This window comes from Ranitomeya variabilis, unplaced genomic scaffold (genome assembly GCF_051348905.1).
Source record: "Ranitomeya variabilis isolate aRanVar5 unplaced genomic scaffold, aRanVar5.hap1 Scaffold_500, whole genome shotgun sequence".
NCBI classification, from domain to species: domain Eukaryota; kingdom Metazoa; phylum Chordata; class Amphibia; order Anura; family Dendrobatidae; genus Ranitomeya; species Ranitomeya variabilis.
The window spans coordinates 102,036-123,614 of record NW_027508156.1 but is presented as its reverse complement, the minus strand read 5'-3'; the positions used below and the strand labels follow the sequence as shown (position 1 = coordinate 123,614).

Genomic DNA, 21,579 nt, shown 5'->3' with positions numbered 1-21,579 from the left:
GGAGGTACATTATACTATAGAGTCTGCCTACGGGGGGTGCATTATACTATGGAGTCTGACTACGGGGGGTGCATTACACTTTAGAGTCTGCCTATGGCGGGTGCATTATGCTATAGAGGCTGCCTATGAGGTTGCATTATACTATAGAAGCTGCCTATGGGGGTGAATTATATTAGGAGCTGAATTATATTATAGAATTGTTATCAATAAAAGATCCAAAAATAATTATGTGCTTAAACATTGGGCTTATTAGCCACATCAGCGCCACCAGTCCTTCCTATTTCTTATATTGTAATCAGCCCCTAATCGCCCGGACCCCCAAAGATCCCGAGATTCTCCGTCAGAACAGAGCTATGGGGGAAGCCATGAATTACGTCCTATGACTGATGTGTGAACACCCGGACAGTACGGGGGGCCGGGGAGGTGACGTGCTGTGGATGGAGACCCCTTTAGGAGCTTGTCACATTGGGGGTGTTAGAGCCCTAGGGGTCTCTGGAGACGTCCTACCTTCTTCGGGCCTCCTCCATTTTCAGTCGGCAATTAGGGGTCTCGTGTTCCTTCTTTGATGGGTGGAGTCTCGTCATGGGGGTCTCGGGACAAGATCCTGCGGGAGCAGCCAGAAAATGGAGGGTTACGGTAACGTAAATGATCGGGCAGACCCCTGTATAAAAGCCGGGAGGTGGGAGCTGTGATGGGGTCACTGCAGCGGGAAAACAGAAGTTTGCAAAAATGTCTGAATTTAAAGGGGCCGTTCCCTTCTGATCTAATGTGCCAGAAAGGTGTTGTGGGGGTCCCACTGATCCCCCAGATGTCAGTCCTCCACAGGCGGATACTTACCGGAGGACACCGGGCTGTCCCCCTGCTGGCTGCCACGGTCCCCACATGGCGGGATGGAGGGGCTCGGAACGGCAGTAATTGGAGGGCGGCGTTTTCGGGACTTGGCTGCAGACAGCAGAAGCATGCGCGCGGAGCGGCTCATGGAGGCCGGGGGAGGGGAGGCCACGCTCTGCAGCTTGTCTCGCAGCTTCTGACTCCTACAGGTACAGACACGACATGAGGGGGCAGAGGATTAAATCCCAGGACCCCCAGAAATAACAGCTCGCAGGTGGCTGAGATTAATCAGAGCTCAGACCAAAGGTGCAGTAACCGCCCTCTCCAGCAAAGCAACGAACCTGAGATCAATGAGTCCGGCTGTACAACACTGTAGAAGAGCTGCAGTGTAAAGAATGGTGGAGGGACAGAGCACCAGAAGGGACGCTGCTGACTGCACCCACAGACCGCGAGATCCCAGGAGCGGGTGAGAATGCGCCCAGCGGGTACGTACCGGGCCTCGGGGTCCTGAGCGTCCAGGGTGGGCTGCTCTCCGGAGTGTAGGGGAGAGACTGGACAGGAGCGGCCGCCCTGTAAGGGAAAAAGAGCAGTGATGGGTAACAGACGGCCTGGAGCTCGACTAACGGCAGCGCTGCCGAGAGCACAACGGAGGGTGGCCGCTGCCGAGAGCACAACGGAGGGTGGCCGCTGCCGAGAGCACAACGGAGGGGGGCCGCTGCCGAGAGCACAACGGAGGGGGGCCGCTGCCGAGAGCACAGCGGAGGGGGGCCGCCGCCGAGAGCACAACGGAGGGGGGCCGCTGCCGAGAGCACAACGGAGGGGGGCCGCTGCTGAGAGCACAACGGAGGGGGACGGAGGATCTACAGTCCCCTGCAGTGGATTCAGTCTCCTCCTACGGAGGGAGATCCATCATCCGGGGTCAGATGTGTCAGCCCCTCTGGAAACAAAAGGCATGCTGGGAGATGTAGTTCCATGATGTCATTAATGAGGGAAGTAGCCGGGTCGTCCTTCCTACACCACACGACGTACCCCAGAGCCTTCGAGCCGCTCCTCATCCTCTTCATCCGGGGTGGAGAGGACGCGGATGAACGACAGACCGAACTGCTCCTGCTTGTTGAAGGGCTGCGTGCAGGTGACACGGTCCCACTTCTCCAGGGCGGCTCCTGCGAGGAAGTCTCCTGCCGAGGGGAGTCTGCTCTACAGAAAAACCTGCAGTCCCCCCAGAGCAGCACACACTCCAGTCACCTCCGGAGCTGCATCCACAGAAATTATTCATATACTCCAGCCACCACCAGAGCTGCATCCACAGAAAATATTCATATACTCCAGTCACCAGAGCTGCATCCACAGATAATATTCATATACTCCAGCCACCTCCGGAGCTGCATCCACAGAAAATATTCATATACTCCAGCCACCTCCAGGGCTGCATCCACAGATAATATTCATATACTCCAGCCACCTCCAGAGCTGCATCCACTGAAAATATGCATATACTCCAGCCACCTCCAGAGCTGCAGTCTGTAAATTCACACATTATGCTCCACTCACATCTACAGTGGCATGTAACCGTTTATCCCCTGCTGGTCAGAATCACTGTTATTGTGAACAGTGAAGAGAGCTGAAGATGAAATGATCTGTAAAAGGCCTAAAGTTACAGATGTCGCCTCTCCTTGGTGTTTTAGGCAATAAAAATATATATTTTTTTCATCGTTTACATTTTAAAAATTACAAAAAGGAAAATGAGCAGATGAAAAAGTTTGTGCACCCTGCATGGTTAGTACAAGTATCAGCCTGTAAACGCTTTCTGTATCCAGACACGAGTCTTTCAGTTCTTGTGTGAGGGATTTTCCTCCGTTCTTCCTTGTAGAATTCCTCCAGTTCTGTGAGATTCCTGGGGCGTTTTGCTTCCTCTGCTATTTTGAGGTTTCGCCACAGATTTTCAATGATGCTGAGATCAGGGGACTGTGAGGGCCATTGTAAAACCTTCAGTTTGCCCCTTTTCAGGTCTATTGTGGATTGTGACGTGTGTTTAGGACCATTCTCCATATGTAGCAGCCATCCTCTTCCTCTTTTCACCTTCAGCTTTTTTACAGATGTTTTTTTCAAGAATTTGTTGAAATTTCATTGAATCCATTCTTCACTCTACCCTTGAAATTTTCCCCAAGCTATTGGCTGCAACACAGTGCAAAGAATGATCCTCCCCCATGCTTAATGGTTGGCGAGATGTTATTTTCCTGACATTCTGTGCCCTTTTTTCTCCACCTTTTATCATTGTGGCCACAGAGTTCTATTTTATCCTCATCGGTCCACAGGACTTGTTTCCAAAATGCATCAGGCTTGTTTAGATGTTCTTTGCAGACTTCTAAAGCTGAATTCCATTGATTGGATGCAGGAGAGGTTTTCCCCTGATGACTCTTCCATGAAGGTCATATTTGTGCAGGTGTCTCTGAACAGTAGAACAATGTACCACAACTCCAGAGTCTGCTCAATCTTTCTGAAGGTCTTTTGCAGCCAAGTGGGAGTTCTGATTTGCTTCTCTACCAATCCTATGAGCAGCTCTTGATGAAATTTTCCTTGGTCTTCCAGACCTTATCTTGACCTCCACTGTTTCTGGTAACTGCCATTTTTTAACTACATTACTAAATGAGGAAAAGGCAACATGGAAACGCTTTTCTATCTTCTTATAGCCTTCTCCTGCTTTGTGGGCTCCACCATTTTCCTTTTCAGAATGCTAGGCAGCCGCTTAGAAGAATTCAAAGCTGCTGTTTTTTGGTTAGAGGAGGCTGGGTTTTTATAAAGCTGGGAAATTTCCATCATCGGCCTTTCCTAACAATTATAGTGAAGAAGCCATAACCTTAACAGGCTAATTAAGGTCTGAAACCTGGGTCAAAGTTATCTGAGCACACATATATCCAAGGGTGCACAAACCTTGGCATCAGCCAGTTGTCCTTTAAGTAATTTTGAAAATCTAAAAGATGAAATTACTGTATATACTCGAGTATAAGCCGAGATTTTCAGCCCACTTTTTTTGGCTGAAAGTAACCCTCTCGGCTTATACTCGAGTCATACCCAAGGGTCGGCAGGGGAGGGGGAGCGGAGCTTTGTAATAATACTGCTCCTGGCACGGTCCCTGCACGTTTTTTTCCCCCCCGACAGCTTGTTTCTGTAGTGAGCGGTCACATGGTACCGCTCACTACAGTAATGAATATGGACCCGACTCCACTCCCATAGGGGTGGAGCCGCATATTCATTACTGTAATGAGGGGTACCATGTGAAAGCTCACTACAGGAAGAAGCTGCCGGGGTACAGACGTGCAGGGACCGCGCCAGGAGCAGGTGATATAACGCAGTGCGCTATATTCACCTGCTCCCCGTTCCACCGTCAGCGCCGCTGCCTCCTCTACACTGACACTCAGGTCAGAGGGTGCGGTGACGCAATTAGTGCGCGCCGCCCTCTGCCTGAACATCAGTGCACAGGATGGGGAAGACACAGCGGCGGTCGGCGGTGGAATGGGGAGCAGGTGAATATAGCAAGTGCCGAGGGCCTGAGAGGTGAGTATGCGATTTTTTTATTCTTTTAATCGCAGCAACAGCATATGGGGCAAATGTCTGTATGGAGCATCTTATGGGGCCATAATCCACATTTGTGCAGCATTGTATGGGGCATATTTTAATATGGAGCATCTTATGGGGCCATCATGAACTGTATGGAGCATTATATGGGGCTCCTGATTTAATATGGACATTCAAAAACACTTAACCTACTGATGTCTCAATTAATTTTACTTTTATTGGTATCTATTTTTATTTTTGACATTTACCAGTAGCTGCTGCATTTCACATCCCAGGCTTATACTCGAGTCAATAAGTTTTCCCAGTGTTGGCTTATACTCAAGTACATACGAGATATAGATAGATAGATAGAATTTTCCTTCTCACCCCAAATGGGGGTGGTCTTTGTTGTCCTTCCTCATTCTCGAGTCCTCCTGGGAGTTTGAGGGTTCTGCGCAGGATCTTAGCTGTTCCCAGCATTGCGCTTTTCTGGACAGAGCTCAGATGTTGCTCCTGGGATCTGTTGCAGCCATCCTTCCTCTTAGGGGTCACTGCTCCACGTGCTACGATCACCACTGGAATCACTGTTGCCTCCACACCTTCTCCAGTTCTCCTCTGAGGCCCTGGTGTTTCTCCAGCTTCTCATATTCCTTCTTTCTGATGTTGCTGCCTCATCTATTATCATTGCTGTCCTCTGCTCCTTGTCTACTATCACGTCTGGTTGGTTAGCCAACACCTGCTTATCCATCTGGATCTTTAGATCCCACAGGATTTTAGCCCCTTCATTCTCCACCATTTCTCTGGGGTCTCCCACCTGGACTTAGCCCATACGCTGTGCAGATGTTCCTGTATACAGTTCCCGCTCCTTGGTTGTGGCGTTCGGTAGACGCTGTTCCTGCATTTCGCATCCTGCCATTGTGTGTTGGACGATTTCTGAGGTTTCTTTGCATAGTCTGCACCATGGGTCTTGTCTTGTAGATTCCGGCTTCTATGGATCTGGTCCTTGGTGCTCGCTCTTTTGCCGCTATGATCAGTGCCTCTGTCTCGGAGTCCAGCTTTCTCCAGCCATTGGTAGGATTTCTCCATGTCAGCCGCCTCCATTATCTGTCGATGGTACGTCCCATGCAGCGGCTTGTCTTGCCATGGTGCTTCATGGTCCTGCTCCTTCCAGATCTGTTGCTGCCTTAGGCTCTCTCAGCATCTCATCGTTTGGAGCCATTCTCCTGCTGTATTCCTGGATACTCCTGGTTTCATCCGTGATGGTGGCTTGGATGCTTATCAGGCCTCGACCACCCTCCTTTCTGCTGGCGTACAATCTTTGGGTGTTAGACTTAGGGTGGAGACCTCCATGCATTGTGAGGAGCTCTCGTGTCTTTTGGCCAGCACTGTTCACAATAACAGTAATTTTGACCAGGGGTGCACAAACTTTTACATGTTGCTGTACTACAGTCACACCTAAAGCTGCAATAAATAAAAAATTACATTTTCTGCACCAGCCACATCTAGAGCTGTTGTCACCATTTTCCTTTACCCTCTTTGAACATCCGGACCCCTCTGTGGTTCTTCATCAGTCTGGCGTCTGCCGGTGGCATCAGCGTGGTCGTGGGGAGGAGAGTGGTGAACCCCTTATCCAGAGTCCAGATGGAACGTCCCACGTCGATCTGTAGGAAGGCCGAACCACTGTTTCCTGTTCACGGGGGCGGACACAACACATGAGAGCAGAGACACCCAGTCACACACAAGCTGGAACACCAAGATCTGCTCCAACTGCGGCACCTATATCAATGTAGCCGATGTGACAGGCTCGATCCAACTGTAACTCCACCCGGAGCTGCCGGCTGCGGTCCCGGGGACAGCTGAGCCACGCTGGGTGAGGTTGTCTATCAGGAGATTCTCCACCGGATGTTTTGGGCCTTGCAACAGGTGGAAAGAGAAGTGTGTAACCTGCACGTCGAGGCTCCTGCAATACAAATAGGAGAGCAGAACGTCGGGGCCACGTGAAGACCGAAACTGGGATCATAAACACAAAAGAAATGCTGTCACAGCAGGCAGTAAAGCGAGCGGGTAATCCGCCTGCAGTGTATGTGCCGCCATCTAGTGGCCAAAGGTAACACACACAAGAAGATGGAAATATTAGGGGGGTTTTGCTCAATTAAAAAACAAAAAAATAAATGAAGCAACAAGTGAGTTGTGTGAGCCCGAGAGACCGAGGTTTAGCCCTAAAAATAAGAATTGTAGAATAAACAAATCATGGACACGTCGGGCGCGGCCTCAGGAGCTGCAGAGGTCAGCTGTGCTACACTGCCGGCATCCGCCTGTACCAGGAGCAGCTCCCGGCCCACTGACATTAGGGCGACCACAATCCCGGCGGGGGAGACAGCGCGCCATGTTGTGCTCACAGTCACTACGGGCAGCCGTACACTGGGGGGGGGGGGAGGGCGGCGACCGCACTCTGGGGGGGGGGGGGCAGGGACCGCACTCTGGGGGGGGGGGGCAGGGACCGCACTCTGGGGGGGGGGGGCAGGGACCGCACTCTGGGGGGGGGGGGCAGGGACCGCACTCTGGGGGGGGGGGCAGGGACCGCACTCTGGGGGGGGGGGCAGGGACCGCACTCTGGGGGGGGGCAGGGACCGCACTCTGGGGGGGGGGCAGCGACCGTGCACTCTGGGGGGGGGGGGCAGGGACCGCACTCTGGGGGGGGGCAGGGACCGCGCACTCTGGGGGGGGGGCAGGGACCGCACTCTGGGGGGGGGGCAGGGACCGCACTCTGGGGGGGGGGCAGGGACCGCACTCTGGGGGGGGGGGCAGGGACCGCGCACTCGGCGCCATGATGCAGAACACGGTCCGGCTGATTGTACAATGAATTGGTCTCCAGCAAAGTAACGCACAGAAAACGCCATTCACACCTCGGTATTCGGTAACAAGGTGAACCGGCCTGGGTGTACCAACATGGCAGCGTCTACACTGGAGTTGATTTCTTGAGGGGGAGGAGTGATTCCTTGGATCTTGACATCACCGGAAAGGGCGGAGCCTCCTTCAGTCCAATGAAGATCCGATAACAGGAAGCTGCTGGTGGAGAAGAAGAGAAGTGAGGAGAGGACCGAGGGGCTGCAGCACGGAGCCGTGTGAGGAGAGGACCGAGGGGCCGCAGCATGGAGCCGTGTGAGCAGAGGACCGAGGGGCCGCAGCATGGAGCCGTGTGAGGAGAGGACCGAGGAGCTGCAGCATGGAGCCATGTGAGGAGAGGACCGAGGAGCTGCAGCATGGAGCCGTGTGAGGAGAGGACCGAGGGGCTGCAGCATGGAGCAGTGTGAGGAGAGGACCGAGGGGCTGCAGCACGGAGCCGTGTGAGGAGAGGACCGAGGGGCTGCAGCATGGAGCCGTGTGAGGAGAGGACCGAGGAGCTGCAGCATGGAGCCGTGTGAGGAGAGGACCGAGGGGCTGCAGCACGGAGCCGTGTGAGGAGAGGACCGAGGGGCCGCAGCATGGAGCCGTGTGAGCAGAGGACCGAGGGGCCGCAGCATGGAGCCGTGTGAGGAGAGGACCGAGGAGCTGCAGCATGGAGCCATGTGAGGAGAGGACCGAGGAGCTGCAGCATGGAGCCGTGTGAGGAGAGGACCGAGGGGCTGCAGCATGGAGCAGTGTGAGGAGAGGACCGAGGGGCTGCAGCACGGAGCCGTGTGAGGAGAGGACCGAGGGGCTGCAGCATGGAGCCGTGTGAGGAGAGGACCGAGGAGCTGCAGCATGGAGCCGTGTGAGGAGAGGACCGAGGGGCCGCAGCATGGAGCCGTGTGAGGAGAGGACCGAGGGGCTGCAGCATGGAGCCGTGTGAGGAGAGGACCGAGGGGCTGCAGCACGGAGCCAGTGTGAGGAGAGGACCGAGGGGCTGCGGCATGGAGCCGTGTGAGGAGAGGACCGAGGGGCCGCAGCACGGAGCCAGTGTGAGGAGAGGACCGAGGGGCTGCAGCATGGAGTCGTGTGAGGAGAGGACCGAGGGGCTGCAGCATGGAGCCGTGTGAGGAGAGGACCGAGGGGCTGCGGCATGGAGCCGTGTGAGGAGAGGACCGAGGGGCCGCAGCACGGAGCCAGTGTGAGGAGAGGACCGAGGGGCTGCAGCATGGAGTCGTGTGAGGAGAGGACCGAGGGGCTGCAGCATGGAGCCGTGTGAGGAGAGGACCGAGGAGCTGCAGCATGGAGCCCTGTGAGGAGAGGACCGAGGGGCTGCAGCATGGAGTCGTGTAAAGAGAGGACCGAGGAGCTGCAGCATGGAGCCGTGTGAGGAGAGGACCTGCAGCATGGAGCCGTGTGAGGAGAGGACCGAGGGGCTGCAGCATGGAGCCGTGTGAGGAGAGGACCGAGGGGCTGCGGCATGGAGCCGTGTGAGGAGAGGACCGAGGGGCCGCAGCACGGAGCCAGTGTGAGGAGAGGACCGAGGGGCTGCAGCATGGAGTCGTGTGAGGAGAGGACCGAGGGGCTGCAGCATGGAGCCGTGTGAGGAGAGGACCGAGGAGCTGCAGCATGGAGCCCTGTGAGGAGAGGACTGAGGGGCTGCAGCATGGAGTCGTGTGAAGAGAGGACCGAGGAGCTGCAGCATGGAGCCGTGTGAGGAGAGGACCGAGGGGCTGCAGCATGGAGCCGTGTGAGGAGAGGACCGAGGGGCTGCAGCATGGAGCCCTGTGAGGAGAGGACCGAGGGGCTGCAGCATGGAGTCGTGTGAGGAGAGGACCGAGGAGCTGCAGCATGGAGTCGTGTGAGGAGAGGACCGAGGGGCCGCAGCACGGAGCCGTGTGAGGAGAGGACCGAGGGGCCGCAGCACGGAGCCGTGTGAGGAGAGGATCGAGGAGCTGCAGCATGGAGCCGTGTGAGGAGAGGACCGAGGAGCCACAGCACGGAGCCGTGTGAGGAGAGGACCGAGGGGCCGCAGCATGGAGCCGTGTGAGGAGAGGACCGAGGGGCCGCAGCATGGAGCCGTGTGAGGAGAGGACCGAGGGGCCGCAGCATGGAGCCGTGTGAGGAGAGGACCGAGGAGCCGCAGCACGGAGCCGTGTGAGGAGAGGACCGAGGGGCTGCAGCACGGAGCCGTGTGAGGAGAGGACCGAGGGGCTGCAGCATGGAGCCGTGTGAGGAGAGGACCGAGGGGCTGCAGCATGGAGCCGTGTGAGGAGAGGACCGAGGGGCTGCAGCATGGAGCCGTGTGAGGAGAGGACCGAGGGGCTGCAGCATGGAGCCGTGTGAGGAGAGGACCGAGGGGCTGCAGCATGGAGCCGAGTGAGGAGAAAACCGAAGGGCTGCACCGTGGACCCTTGTACAAGGGAATTGGGATCAGGACTCGGTGTGATGCGCTGAGGATGTAATGTGGAAAGGGGTTGGTGTCAATTGAGCAAAAGGAAGATGATGAGGGGCTGTGGGGAATGGAAGGATGATGAGGGGCCGTGTGTGGGGGGATGATGAGGGGCTGTGGGGAATGGAAGGATGATGAGGGGCCGTGTGTGGGGGATGATGAGGGGCTGTGTTGGGGATGGGAGGATGATGAGGGGTTGTGGGGGGGATCATACATACTGGTTTGCTGTAAAGTGAATGGGGTGATGTAACTCCCGTGTACACAGAATAGAAAAAAAACAGCTTACCGGAGCTCAGAAGCAGAGTCCCTGGGACCAAATGTAAATAAAATCTGAAGAAAGTCCAGCTGATAGGAAATGAAACAATTTAGTGGAAAAGAGATGAAAAATGAAAATGTGTTAATTTGCAGAGAGCATAGCAACACGAGGCCATGTGTGTCTGAAATGCGCGTTTCTATGCTGTCTCTGCAATTTAGCACGTTTTCATTTTTTATCTCTATTCCAATAAATGTAGCAATTTCCAAGAAGCTGGATTTTCTTTACATTTGTAATTCTCCTGTGTTGGGAGGTGGGGATGTCGCTCTCGTGAGGCTGCATGTTGGGGGCTGTGTTGGGGAAGCCGTCACTCCTGTGCTTTTTGTTACATATCGCTAACGTGGCTTAGGCTACTTTCACATTTCCGTCTTCTGGGCTCCGTCGCAATCCGTCGTTATGGGCAAAAAACGGATCCTGCAAATGTGCTTGCAGGATGCGTTTTTGTGCCCATAGACTTGTATTAGCAACGGATGGGCACACGTCGCATCAGTCATGCGACAGATCCGTCGTGTTTTGGCGGACGCGATGCACAAAAAAAGTTCAGTGTAACATTTTTTTGTGCGATTTGTCTGCCATTTCTGACCGCGCAAGCGTGGCTGGAACTCTGCCCCCTCCTCCCCGCTCATCACAATGGGCAGCGAATGCCCACGTTGTGCTAAATTTAGCACAACGTCCGACAGTTTGCGACGGCCCCGTACCGACGGAAGTGTGAAAGTAGCCTTAGTTGTACATATTGGTTTGTAAAGTTTATTGTTAGACTTGTATGTATAAATATATGTATATTTTTCTCCTTTTGTTAAGACTTATTTATTTGTTTTTAATAAAACTGTTTGAGAACTATGGGTTGAATTTTTATTTCTAAAGCTCGGGGTCTGTTCACACATTGCAATTTGTTGGGGAAACAATCTGCAGCAAAGTCCTCACCAGTAGACCTGCACTAAATAATTCAGATCTCACTGACAATTTATTTCCGGTCCTCAGCAGCATTTAGCATATTCTGACTAGAAGAGGCAATTTTTACCCCCACATTTGGGAGGAAAATTGGGGTGTGTTTTATAGTCTGAATATAGCTTGTGGGGGGGGGGGGCACAGTTGTGGAGCAGGGTCACAGGGGCAGGGTCACCGCTGCAGGAAACCAGTAGCAGAAGTGGAGTGAGGCTGAAGGACCTCAGCCAAGATCCCAATCTGTGCACGCAGCCGTTTTCCTGAAGCCCGACCATTTCTTCCAGCCCAGGACTTGCAGCGCTGGGACGCCCTCTCCTCCCACCCAGGGCCTGCACCACCGCCGCCGGTTTTATGCAGCACGGACCCTGCCTCCTGTCACCCCAATCCACTGCTCCCTATGTTGGCTATTGTCAATACGGACTGTAATATCCAAATGTTATCAATTTTTTTTTTCCTCACCAAAATTTGGGGTGCTTCTTACAGTTCAAAAATACAGTAAAAAAAACCCATGAAGATCGCTTATGTATCCAATTTCTTAGTTCCTAGCGATGTTTCTCGGTGTACGTCGGCCTCCTGTGGCCACTTACCATTCTCTGTCACCCATACAGCCTGGTCCGTTTTAGGTCCTATAGGACAACACTATATAATGGATGTTTATAAAAGGGCCATCAGTCTCTGAGGGTCTGACTGCGGGTGCCCCCACTGCTCCATAGCACAGACTCTGGCAGAGGTCACATTACATATGTTACAGAGGGGTAAAAATACTCCCCTTAATAATTTTGAAGAGTATTTTTAGCCAAGAAGGACATAATTTGCAGTAACACAAATCTATGTACATAGTGTTAGGTGCTGGGATTCTTCCTCTGCACAGGATAGATCCCAGGCCTTGTCTTCCTCTGTGGTCTCCCATTCAGTTCCAACTGCAGTGGATGCTGCTCAGCAAAGACGTCGGTCTTGCTCAGACTCAGTCTGTGAGCATGGTTACTGCTGACTCTCTAGGGTCAGCTATGGTAACCAATAATAGACTGCAGCGAGAAATCACTCCTGGGACTAAGTCCAAGATTCGCTCTTCTGGGCATGCCCGTGAGGCGACTCCTCATTGGTGGTCGGCTGTCACATGCTCAGGTCCTGGTCTAGCTCTGGATTGTCCTGTGAGCAAGGTCCTCTCTGATTAAATCTATAAAAAAATATTTGGCGCGCCTCTCGGTGCGCTAAGATCATTTATGTTCTGTGAGAGTGTGGAACCTAACGGTAGTGTGACTTGTTTGCATGTGCACAGGGCAGGCCTAGAGCCTTTAGAATTCCGGCACCTCCGGAGAGGAGATTTTTTTGTGTGAGTTCAGTGCTGGCGTTTAGCCTTTAGAAGTCCAGCTTCTCTGGAGAGGAGTTCCATGTGTGCACGTGCTGTGTCTGAGTCCACTACCAGTTCCCTTGCCTCAGTGAGATAGGAAGCTCCTGTGAAGTCAATGGGGTTCACGTTTAGCGTCTAATCACAGCTCTGCTGCAGAGCATCTTTCCATTGCTGTGTGCGATTGGCACAGCCACATGCTACTCTACTGAGTGACATTAACTCAGTGCGAGTCTGTTACGCTCGCTGCTAGTCCCGCCATTGTCCTCTGAGCTCCATCTGCACGGTGGACCGCGGGTGGCGAACGCACTTTATTATTATAATTTATTTAGTGTGTTCCGCCCACCCTAACACATAGTACACATCAGACCTGGGCATAGTGCAGCACTCTGGAGCTCCGGCCCTCTGGCTGTTCCTGTCTGGCACGTGGACTGAGAAAATTGCGGCCCACGGGCTGCACCATTTCTCAGCGACCAAGCTTGCTCCAGAAATTCTAGGCTATAGATTTTGCAGGACTACTTTGCAAGTGGCATTTGCGGGTGACATTTGCAAGCCCCTAAGGTGCCAACAGCAGAAACAAACAAAAGGGACCCAATTTTAACTATTTCGCCCCAAAGCCTGCTTTTACCTCCCTGACCAGGCTAATTTTTACAATTCTGACCACTGTCACTTTAGGTCATGACGCTGGAACGTTTAAATGGATCCCACTGATTCTGAGATTCTTTTCTCGTGACATATTGTACTTCATGATAGTGGTAACATTTCTCTGATATGACTTGCCTTTATTTGAGAAAATTTAGCAGTTTTCAAATTTTTAAGTTTTATGTCCTTAAACCCTTTACCCCCAAGGGTGGTTTGCACGTTAATGACCGGGCCAATTTTTACAATTCTGACCACTGTCCCTTTATGAGGTTATAACCCTGGAACGCTTCAACGGATCCCAGTGATTCTGCCATTGTTTTCTCGTGACATATTTTACTTCATGATAGTGGTAACATTTCTTTGATATTACCTGCGTTTATTTGTGAAAAAAATGGAAATTTGGCGAATATTTCGCAATTTTCCAACTTTTAATTTTTATGCAATTAAATTACAGAGATGTCACACAAAATACTTAAGTAACATTTCCCACATTTCTACATCAGCACAATTTTGGAACCAAAATTTTTTTTTTTGTTAGGGAGTTATAAGGGTTAAAAGTTGACCAGCAATTTCTCATTTTTACAACACCATTTTTTTTTTACGGACCACGTTTCATTTGAAGTCATTTTTAGGGGTCTATGTGATAGAAAATAACCAAGTGTGACACCATTCTAAAATCTGAACCCCTCAAGGTGCTCAAAACTACATTCAAGAAGATTATTAACCCTTCAGGTGTTTCACAGGAATTTATGGAATGTTTAAATAAAAATGAACATTGAACTTTTTTTCACAAAAAATTAATTTCAGCTCCAATTTGTTTTATTTTACCAAGGGTAACAGGAGAAAATGGACCCCAAAAGTTGTTGTACAATTTGTCCTGAGTACGCCGATAACCCATATGTAGGGGTAAACCACTGTTTGGGAGCATGGCAGAGCTCGGAAGCGAAGGGGCACCATTTGACTTTTTAATGCAAAATTGACTGGAATTGAGATGGGACGCCATGTTGCGTTTGGAGAGCCCCTGATGTGCCTAAACATTGACACCCCCCACAAGTGACACCATTTTGGAAAGTAGACCCCCTAAGGAACTTATCTAGATGTGTGGTGAGCACTTTGACCCATTAAGTGATTCACAGAAGTTTACAATGCAGAGCCGTAAAAATAAAAAAATCATGTTTTTTCACAAAAATGATCTTTTCGCCCCCAATTTTTTACTTACCCAGGGGTAAGAGAAGAAATTGGACCTCAAAAGTTGTACAATTTGTCCTGAGCACGCTGATACCCCATATGTGGGGGTAAACCACTGTTCGGGTGCAAGGGAGAGCTCGGAAGGGAAGGAGCGCCATTTGACTTTTCAGTGCAAAATTGACTGGAATTGAGATGGGACGCCATGTTGCGTTTGGAGAGCCACTGATGTGCCTAAACATTGAAACCTCCCACAAGTGACACCATTTTGGAAAGTAGACCCCCTAAGGAACTTATCTGGATGTGTGGTGAGCACTTTGACCCACCATGTGCTTCACAGAAGTTTATAATGTAGAGCTGTAAAAATTAAAATAAGTTTTCCCACAAAAATTATTTTTTAGCCCCCAGTTTTGTATGTTCCCAAGGGTAACAGTTGAAATTGGACCCCAAAATTTGTTGTCCAATTTGTTCTGAGTATGCTGATACACCCAATATGTGAGGGGGGGACCACCGTTTGGGCGCATGGCAGAGCTCGAAAGGGAAGGAGCGCCATTTGGAATGCAGACTTAGATGGATTGGTCTGCAGGCGTCACGTTGCATTTGCAGAGCCCCTGATATAACTTAACAGTAGAAACCCCCCACAAGTGACCCCATATTGGAAACTAGACCCCCAAGGAACTTATCTAGATGTGTTGTGAGAACTTTGAACCCCCAAGTGTTTCACTACAGTTTATAACGCAGAGCCGTGAAAATAAAAAATATTTTTTTTTTCCTCAAATTATTTTTTGGCCCCCAGTTTTGTAGTTTCCCAAGGGTAACAGGAGAAATTGGACCCCAAAAGTTGTCCAATGTGTCCTGAGTACACTGATACCCCATATGTTGGGGTAAACCCCTGTTTGGGCACACGAGAGAGCTCGGAAGGGAAGGAGCACTGTTATACTTTTTCAACGCAGAATTGGCTGGAATTGAGATCGGACGCCATGTCGCATTTGGAGAGCCCCTGATGTGCCTGAACAGTGGAAACTCCCCAATTCTACCTGAAACCCTAATCCAAACACACCCCTAACCCTAATCCCAACGGTAACCCTAACCACACCCCTAACCCTGACACACCCCTAACTCTAATCCCAACCGTAAACGTAATCCTAACCCTAACTTTAGCCCCAACCCTAACCCTAACTTTAGCCCCAACCCTAACTGTAGCCCCAACCCTAACTCTAGCCCTAACCCTAATGGGAAAATAAATACATTTTTTTCATTTTTCCCTAACTAAGGGGGTGATGAAGGGGGGTTTGATTTACTTTTATAGCGTTTTTTTTTTAGCAGATTTTTATGATTGACAGCCGTCGCACACTAAAAGACGCTTTTTATTGAAAAAAATATTTTTTGCGTTACCACATTTTGAGAGCTATAATTTTTCCATATTTTGGTCCACAGAGTCATGTGAGGTCTTGTTTTTTGTGGGACGAGTTGATGTTTTTATTGGTAACATTTTTGGGCATGTGACATTTTTTGATCGCTTTTTATTCCAATTTTTGTGAGGCAGATTTACCAAAAAACGGCTATTCATGAATTTATTTATTTTTTTTTCTTTTGGGGGGGGGCGTTTATACCGTTCCGCGTTTGGTAAAATTGATAAAGCAGTTTTATTCTTCAGGTCAGTACGATTACAGCGATATCTCATTTATATCATTTTTTTATGTTTTGGCGTTTTTTTACGATGAAAACTATTTTATAGAAAAAATAATTATTTTTGCATCGCTTCATTCTTTGGACTATAACTTTTTTACTTTTTCACTGATGATGCTGTATGGCGGCTCATTTTTTGCAGGACAAGATGACGTTTTCAGCGGTACCATGGTTATTTATATCCGTCTTTTTGATCGCGTGCTATTCCACTTGTTCGGCGGTATGATAATAAAGCGGGTTAACTAGTGGGACAGTTTTATAGGTGGGGTCGTTATGGGCGATACGAAATATGTGTACTTTTATTGTTTGTTTTTTTTATTTAGATAAAGGAATGTATTTATTGGAACAATATTTTTTTTATTATTTATTTAGGAATTATTTTTTTTTTCACGTGTAATTTTTTTTTTTTTTTACTTTGCCCCAGGGGGGGGACATCACTGTAAAGTGTCAGATCGCTGATCTGACACTTTGCTGTGCACTGTGTCAGATCAGCGATCTGACATGCACAGCAGGGAGGCTTCCCGGCGCCTGCTCTGAGGAGGCGCTGTGAAGCCACCTCCCTTCAGGACCCGGATGCAGCCCCGCGGCCATTTTGGATCCGGGCCTGCAGGGAGGAGGAGGTAAGAGACCCTTGCAGCAACGTGATCACATCGCGTTGCTCCGAGGGTCTCAGGGAAGCACGTAGGGAGCCCCCTCCCTGCGCGATGCTTCCCTATACCGCCGGAACACTGCGATCATGTTTGATCGCAGTGTGCCGGGGGTTAATGTGCCGGGGGCAGTCCGTGACCGCTCCTGGCACATAGTGCCGGATGTCAGCTGCTATAGTCAGCTGACACTCGGCCGTGCTCCCCCCGGGAACGCGGCCGATCGCTCTGGACGTACTATTCCGTCCTTGGGAAGTAGGGTCCACCCCACATGGGCGGAATAGTACGTCCAATGGTAGAAAGGGGTTAAGGCCGGGAGTACACATACGCGAGATATGTCCGACTCTCGCAGGTGAAAACCCAGCTCTGGCGCAGGCACTCCGTAGCGGAGCATGCAGCTCCATGTTTTGCTGTGCGGCTGCATGCTCCGCTCCGGAGTGCCAGCGCCAGAGCTGGATTTTCAACTGCGAGACTCAGACTTAGCTCGCGTATGTGTGATCCCAGCCTAAATCAGAGTCATAATGCACAAAATAGTTAATAAATAACATTTTCCACATGCCTACTTTACATCAGCACAATTTTTGAAACATTGTTTTGTTAGGAAGTTAAAAGGGTTAACAGTTGACCAGCGATTTTTCATTTTTACAACAATATTTGCAAATCCATTATTTTTAGGGACCACCTCACATTTGAAGTGACTTTGAGGGGCCTATGTGACAGAAAATACCAAAAAGTGACACCATTCTAACCACTACACCCATCACGGCAGTCAAAACCACATTCAAGAAGTTTATTAACCCTTCAGGTGCTTCACAGGAATTTTTGGATTGTGGAAGGAAAATATAAACATTTAATTTTATTTCACAAAAATCTACCTAATTTTTTTACTTTCGCAAGTTAAACAAGAGAAAATGGACCATATAATTTGTTGTGCAATTTGTCCTGAGCATGCCGATACCCATATGTGGGGGAAATCTACTGTTTGGGCGCACAGCAGAGCTTGGAAGGGAAGGAGCGCCGTTTCACTTTTTGAATGTAAAATTTGCTGGCATAATTTGCAGACACCATGTCACGTTTGGAGAGCCACTAATATGCTTAACCCCTTCACCCCTGGAGCTTTTTTCATTTTCGTTTTTCGCTCCCCTCCTTCCCAGAGCCATAACTTTTTTATTTTTCTGTCAATATGGCCATGTGAGGGCTTATTTTTATCTTTTGAACGATACCATTGGTTTTACCATGCCGTGTAATAGAAAACTGGAAAAAAATTCCAAGTGCGATGAAATTGCAAAAAAAGTGCAATCTCACACTTGTATTTTGTTTGGCTTTTTTGCTAGGTTCACCAAATGCTAAAACTAATGTGCCATTATGATTCTCCAGGTCATTACGAGTTCATAGACACCAAACATGTCTAGGTTCTCTTTTATCTAAGTGGTTAAAAAAAATTGCGCCATTTTCCGATACTCGTAGCGTTTCCAATTTTTGTGACCTGGGGTCGGGTGAGGGCTTATTTTTTGCGTGCCGAACTGGCGTTTTTAGTAATACCATTTTGGTGCAGATGCGTTCTTTTGATCGCCCGTTATTGCATTTTAATTCAATGTTGCAACAACCAAAATAATTTAATTTTGGCGTTTTGATTTTTTTACTCGCTACGCCATTTAGCGATCAGGTTAATCCTATGTTTTTATTGATAGATCGGGCGATTTTAAACGTGGCAATACCAGATATGTGTATGTTTGATTTTTTTTTTTTATTTTATTTTGATTGAGGCGAAATGGGGGTGATTTGAACTTTTATATATTTTTTATTTTTTTAATATTTTTAAACACTTTTTTTTAAAATTTTGGCATGCTTCAATAGCCTCCATAGGAGCCTAGAAGCATGCACTACACGATCGCCTCTGCTACATAGAGGTGAAGCACAGATCACCTCTATGTAGCAGAAATGCAGGGTTGCTTTGAACGCCGACCACAGGGTGGCACTCAAAGCAATCTGCCTTCAACAACCATAGAGGTCTCAAGGAGACTTCTCGTTGTTATAGCAATGCAGCGATGACCTCCGATTATGTGACGGGGGTCAGCGCTGCGACTATTTCCAGCCGCGCGGCCGGGAGCGCTAGTGAAATGCCGCTGTCAGCATTTGACGGCGGCATTTAACTAGTTAATGAGCGCGGGCGGATCGCGATTCCGCTCGCGCTCATTGCGCGCACATGTCAGCTGTACAAAACAGCTGACATGTCGCGGCTTTGAGGTGGGCTCCCCACCGGAGCCCACCTCAAAGCGGGGGTTCTGCCAGCTGACGTACTATTCCGTCAGCTGGCAGAAAGGGGTTAAACAGTGGAAATCACCAACAAGTGACACTATTTTGGAAACTAGACCCCTTAGGGAACTTATCTAGACGTGTATTGAGAACCTTGAACCCACAGGTGCTTCACAGAAGTTTGTAACGTAGAGCCGTGAAAATAAAAAAAATCACATTTTTCCCAGATAAATCTTTTTTACCCAACTGTTTTGGTGCACGGCAGGGCTTGGAAGGGAAGGAGCCATGTGACTTTTTGAGTGTAAAATTGTCTGGAATAATTAGACACCATGTCGCGTTTGGAGAGCACCTGATGTGCGTAAACAGTGGAAACCTCCCAGAAGTGACTTCATTTTGGAAACTAGACCCCTTTGGGAACTGATGTAGATGTATATTGAACACCTTGAACCCCCAGGTGCTTCACAGAAGTTTATAATGTTAAGCCGAGAAAATGAAAAAAAATCAAATTTTTCCCACAAAAATCTTTTTGACCTCCAAATTTTGAATTTTCTCAAGGGTAACAGGAGAAAATGGACCACAAAATTTGTTGTGCAACTTCTCCTGAGTTTACCGATATCCCATATGTCCTCAAAAACTACTTTTGAGCCACAGTTCACAGCTCAGAAGGAAAGAAATGCTATATTATAGTGCAGATTTTGCTGCACTTGTTTGAGGGTGACATGTTACATTGGCAGAGCCCCTGTGGTGCCAACACGGCAGACCTCTCAATGAATTCATCTAGGGGCGCAGTGATCACATTGACACCACAGGTGTGTCACAGACTTTTATACCATTGTTTAGTGAAGAAAAAATCATTTACATCTTTACCAAGATTGTGTGTTTGCCCCAAGTTTTACATTTTCATCCTGGGAAATGGGTAAAAATGGCCCCAAAATTTGTCCCACAATTTCTACTGAACATGGTAATACCCCATATGTGGCTGCACAATACTACTTAGCCATACGGAGAGACTCGGGAGGGACAGAGCGCTATTTGCCTCCTGGAACTCCTACAATAGTTTGCGGATTCCATATACAGAGCCCCTTAGTGATAGAAAAGCAGAATCCCTCCTCAAGTGACCCCATTTTGAAAATTATAACCCATTGGGAATTTATCTACAGATATAGTGATGATTTTCATTTCATGGGTGTTTTCCAGAAAGAAGCAGCAGTGGATGTTGCTGAGTGAAAATTGCAAACTGCCGATGTAGTGACCAATATAATCCCCCAAAAGAAAGACTGCAATAAAAGACAATATTTAAAAAATTTTTTTACTTCATTGAAAATAATACCAAATATTAAAAAATTATTAATATTATTATACAGCTGATCATAGGAGCACATAGAATAATATTGCAAAGCAAGCACAACAATTAATAATACATATACCAATACACCATGCGAAAAGATGTGTATAAAGAATGTGGATAATACTCAGAAAACAATGTGAAAAAAAACAAAATATCATACACTATAAATTATATTTATATTTTAATGTCTAGTGTATAAACCTGAATAAGTGACAAACCAAACCACACTACGTAAATAATAATAATTGATGAATGTTGTCAAAAAAGTGCAACACTGCTAATACTAAAGGTTGTAATGGGTGTGTCCCAATAAAAAAGTGCAACAGTGCTAATACTAAAGGTCGTAATGGGTGTGTCCTAAAAAAAGTGCAACAGTGCTAATACTAAAGGTCGTAATGGGTGTGTCCTAATAAAAAAGTGCAACAATGCTAATACTAAAGGTTGTAATGGGTGTGTCCCAATAAAAAAGTGCAACAGTGCTAATACTAAAGGTCGTAATGGGTGTGTCCCAATAAAAAAGTGCAACAATGCTAATACTAAAGGTCGTAATGGATGTGTCCCAATATAAAAGTGCAATGGTGCTGATACTAAAGGTAATGGGTGTGTCCTAATAAAAAAGTGCAACAGTGCTAATACTAAAGGTCGTAATGGGTGTGTCCCAAATAAAAAAGTGCAATGGTGCTAATACTAAAGGTCGTAATGGGTGTGTCCCAAATAAAAAAGTGCAACGGTGCTAATACTAAAGGTCGTAATGGGTGTGTCCCAATAAAAAAGTGCAATGGTGCTAATACTAAAGGTCGTAATGGGTGTGTCCCAATAAAAAAGTGCAACAATGCTAATACTAAAGGTCGTAATGGATGTGTCCCAATATAAAAGTGCAATGGTGCTAATACTAAAGGTCGTAATGGGTGTGTCCCAATAAAAAAGTGCAATGGTGCTGATACTAAAGGTCGTAATGGGTGTGTCCCAATAAAAAAGTGCAATGGTGCTAATACTAAAGGTCGTAATGGATGTGTCCCAATATAAAAGTGCAATGGTGCTAATACTAAAGGTCGTAATGGGTGTGTCCCAATAAAAAAGTGCAATGGTGCTGATACTAAAGGTCGTAATGGGTGTGTCCCAATAAAAAAGTGCAACAATGCTAATACTAAAGGTTGTAATGGGTGTGTCCCAATAAAAAAGTGCAACAGTGCTAATACTAAAGGTCGTAATGGGTGTGTCCCAATAAAAAAGTGCAACAATGCTAATACTAAAGGTCGTAATGGATGTGTCCCAATATAAAAGTGCAATGGTGCTGATACTAAAGGTAATGGGTGTGTCCTAATAAAAAAGTGCAACAGTGCTAATACTAAAGGTCGTAATGGGTGTGTCCCAAATAAAAAAGTGCAATGGTGCTAATACTAAAGGTCGTAATGGGTGTGTCCCAAATAAAAAAGTGCAACGGTGCTAATACTAAAGGTCGTAATGGGTGTGTCCCAATAA

General features: G+C 48.4%; 1 protein-coding gene across 1 annotated transcript; it reads right to left on the bottom strand.

The window, feature by feature from the left end:
* Nucleotides 1-503: 503 nt before the first annotated feature.
* LOC143790646 (uncharacterized) lies at nucleotides 504-10,322 on the bottom strand. Its single transcript, XM_077279156.1, has 9 exons — nucleotides 10,269-10,322; nucleotides 10,014-10,072; nucleotides 7,293-7,455; nucleotides 6,163-6,346; nucleotides 5,918-6,073; nucleotides 1,861-2,009; nucleotides 1,325-1,401; nucleotides 838-1,034; nucleotides 504-604 (listed from the first exon to the last, which is right to left on the bottom strand). Exons 1-9 carry the CDS (start codon nucleotides 10,320-10,322, stop codon nucleotides 504-506), a joined length of 1,140 nt encoding a protein of 379 aa, XP_077135271.1.
* Between the last annotated feature and the right edge of the window lie 11,257 nt (nucleotides 10,323-21,579).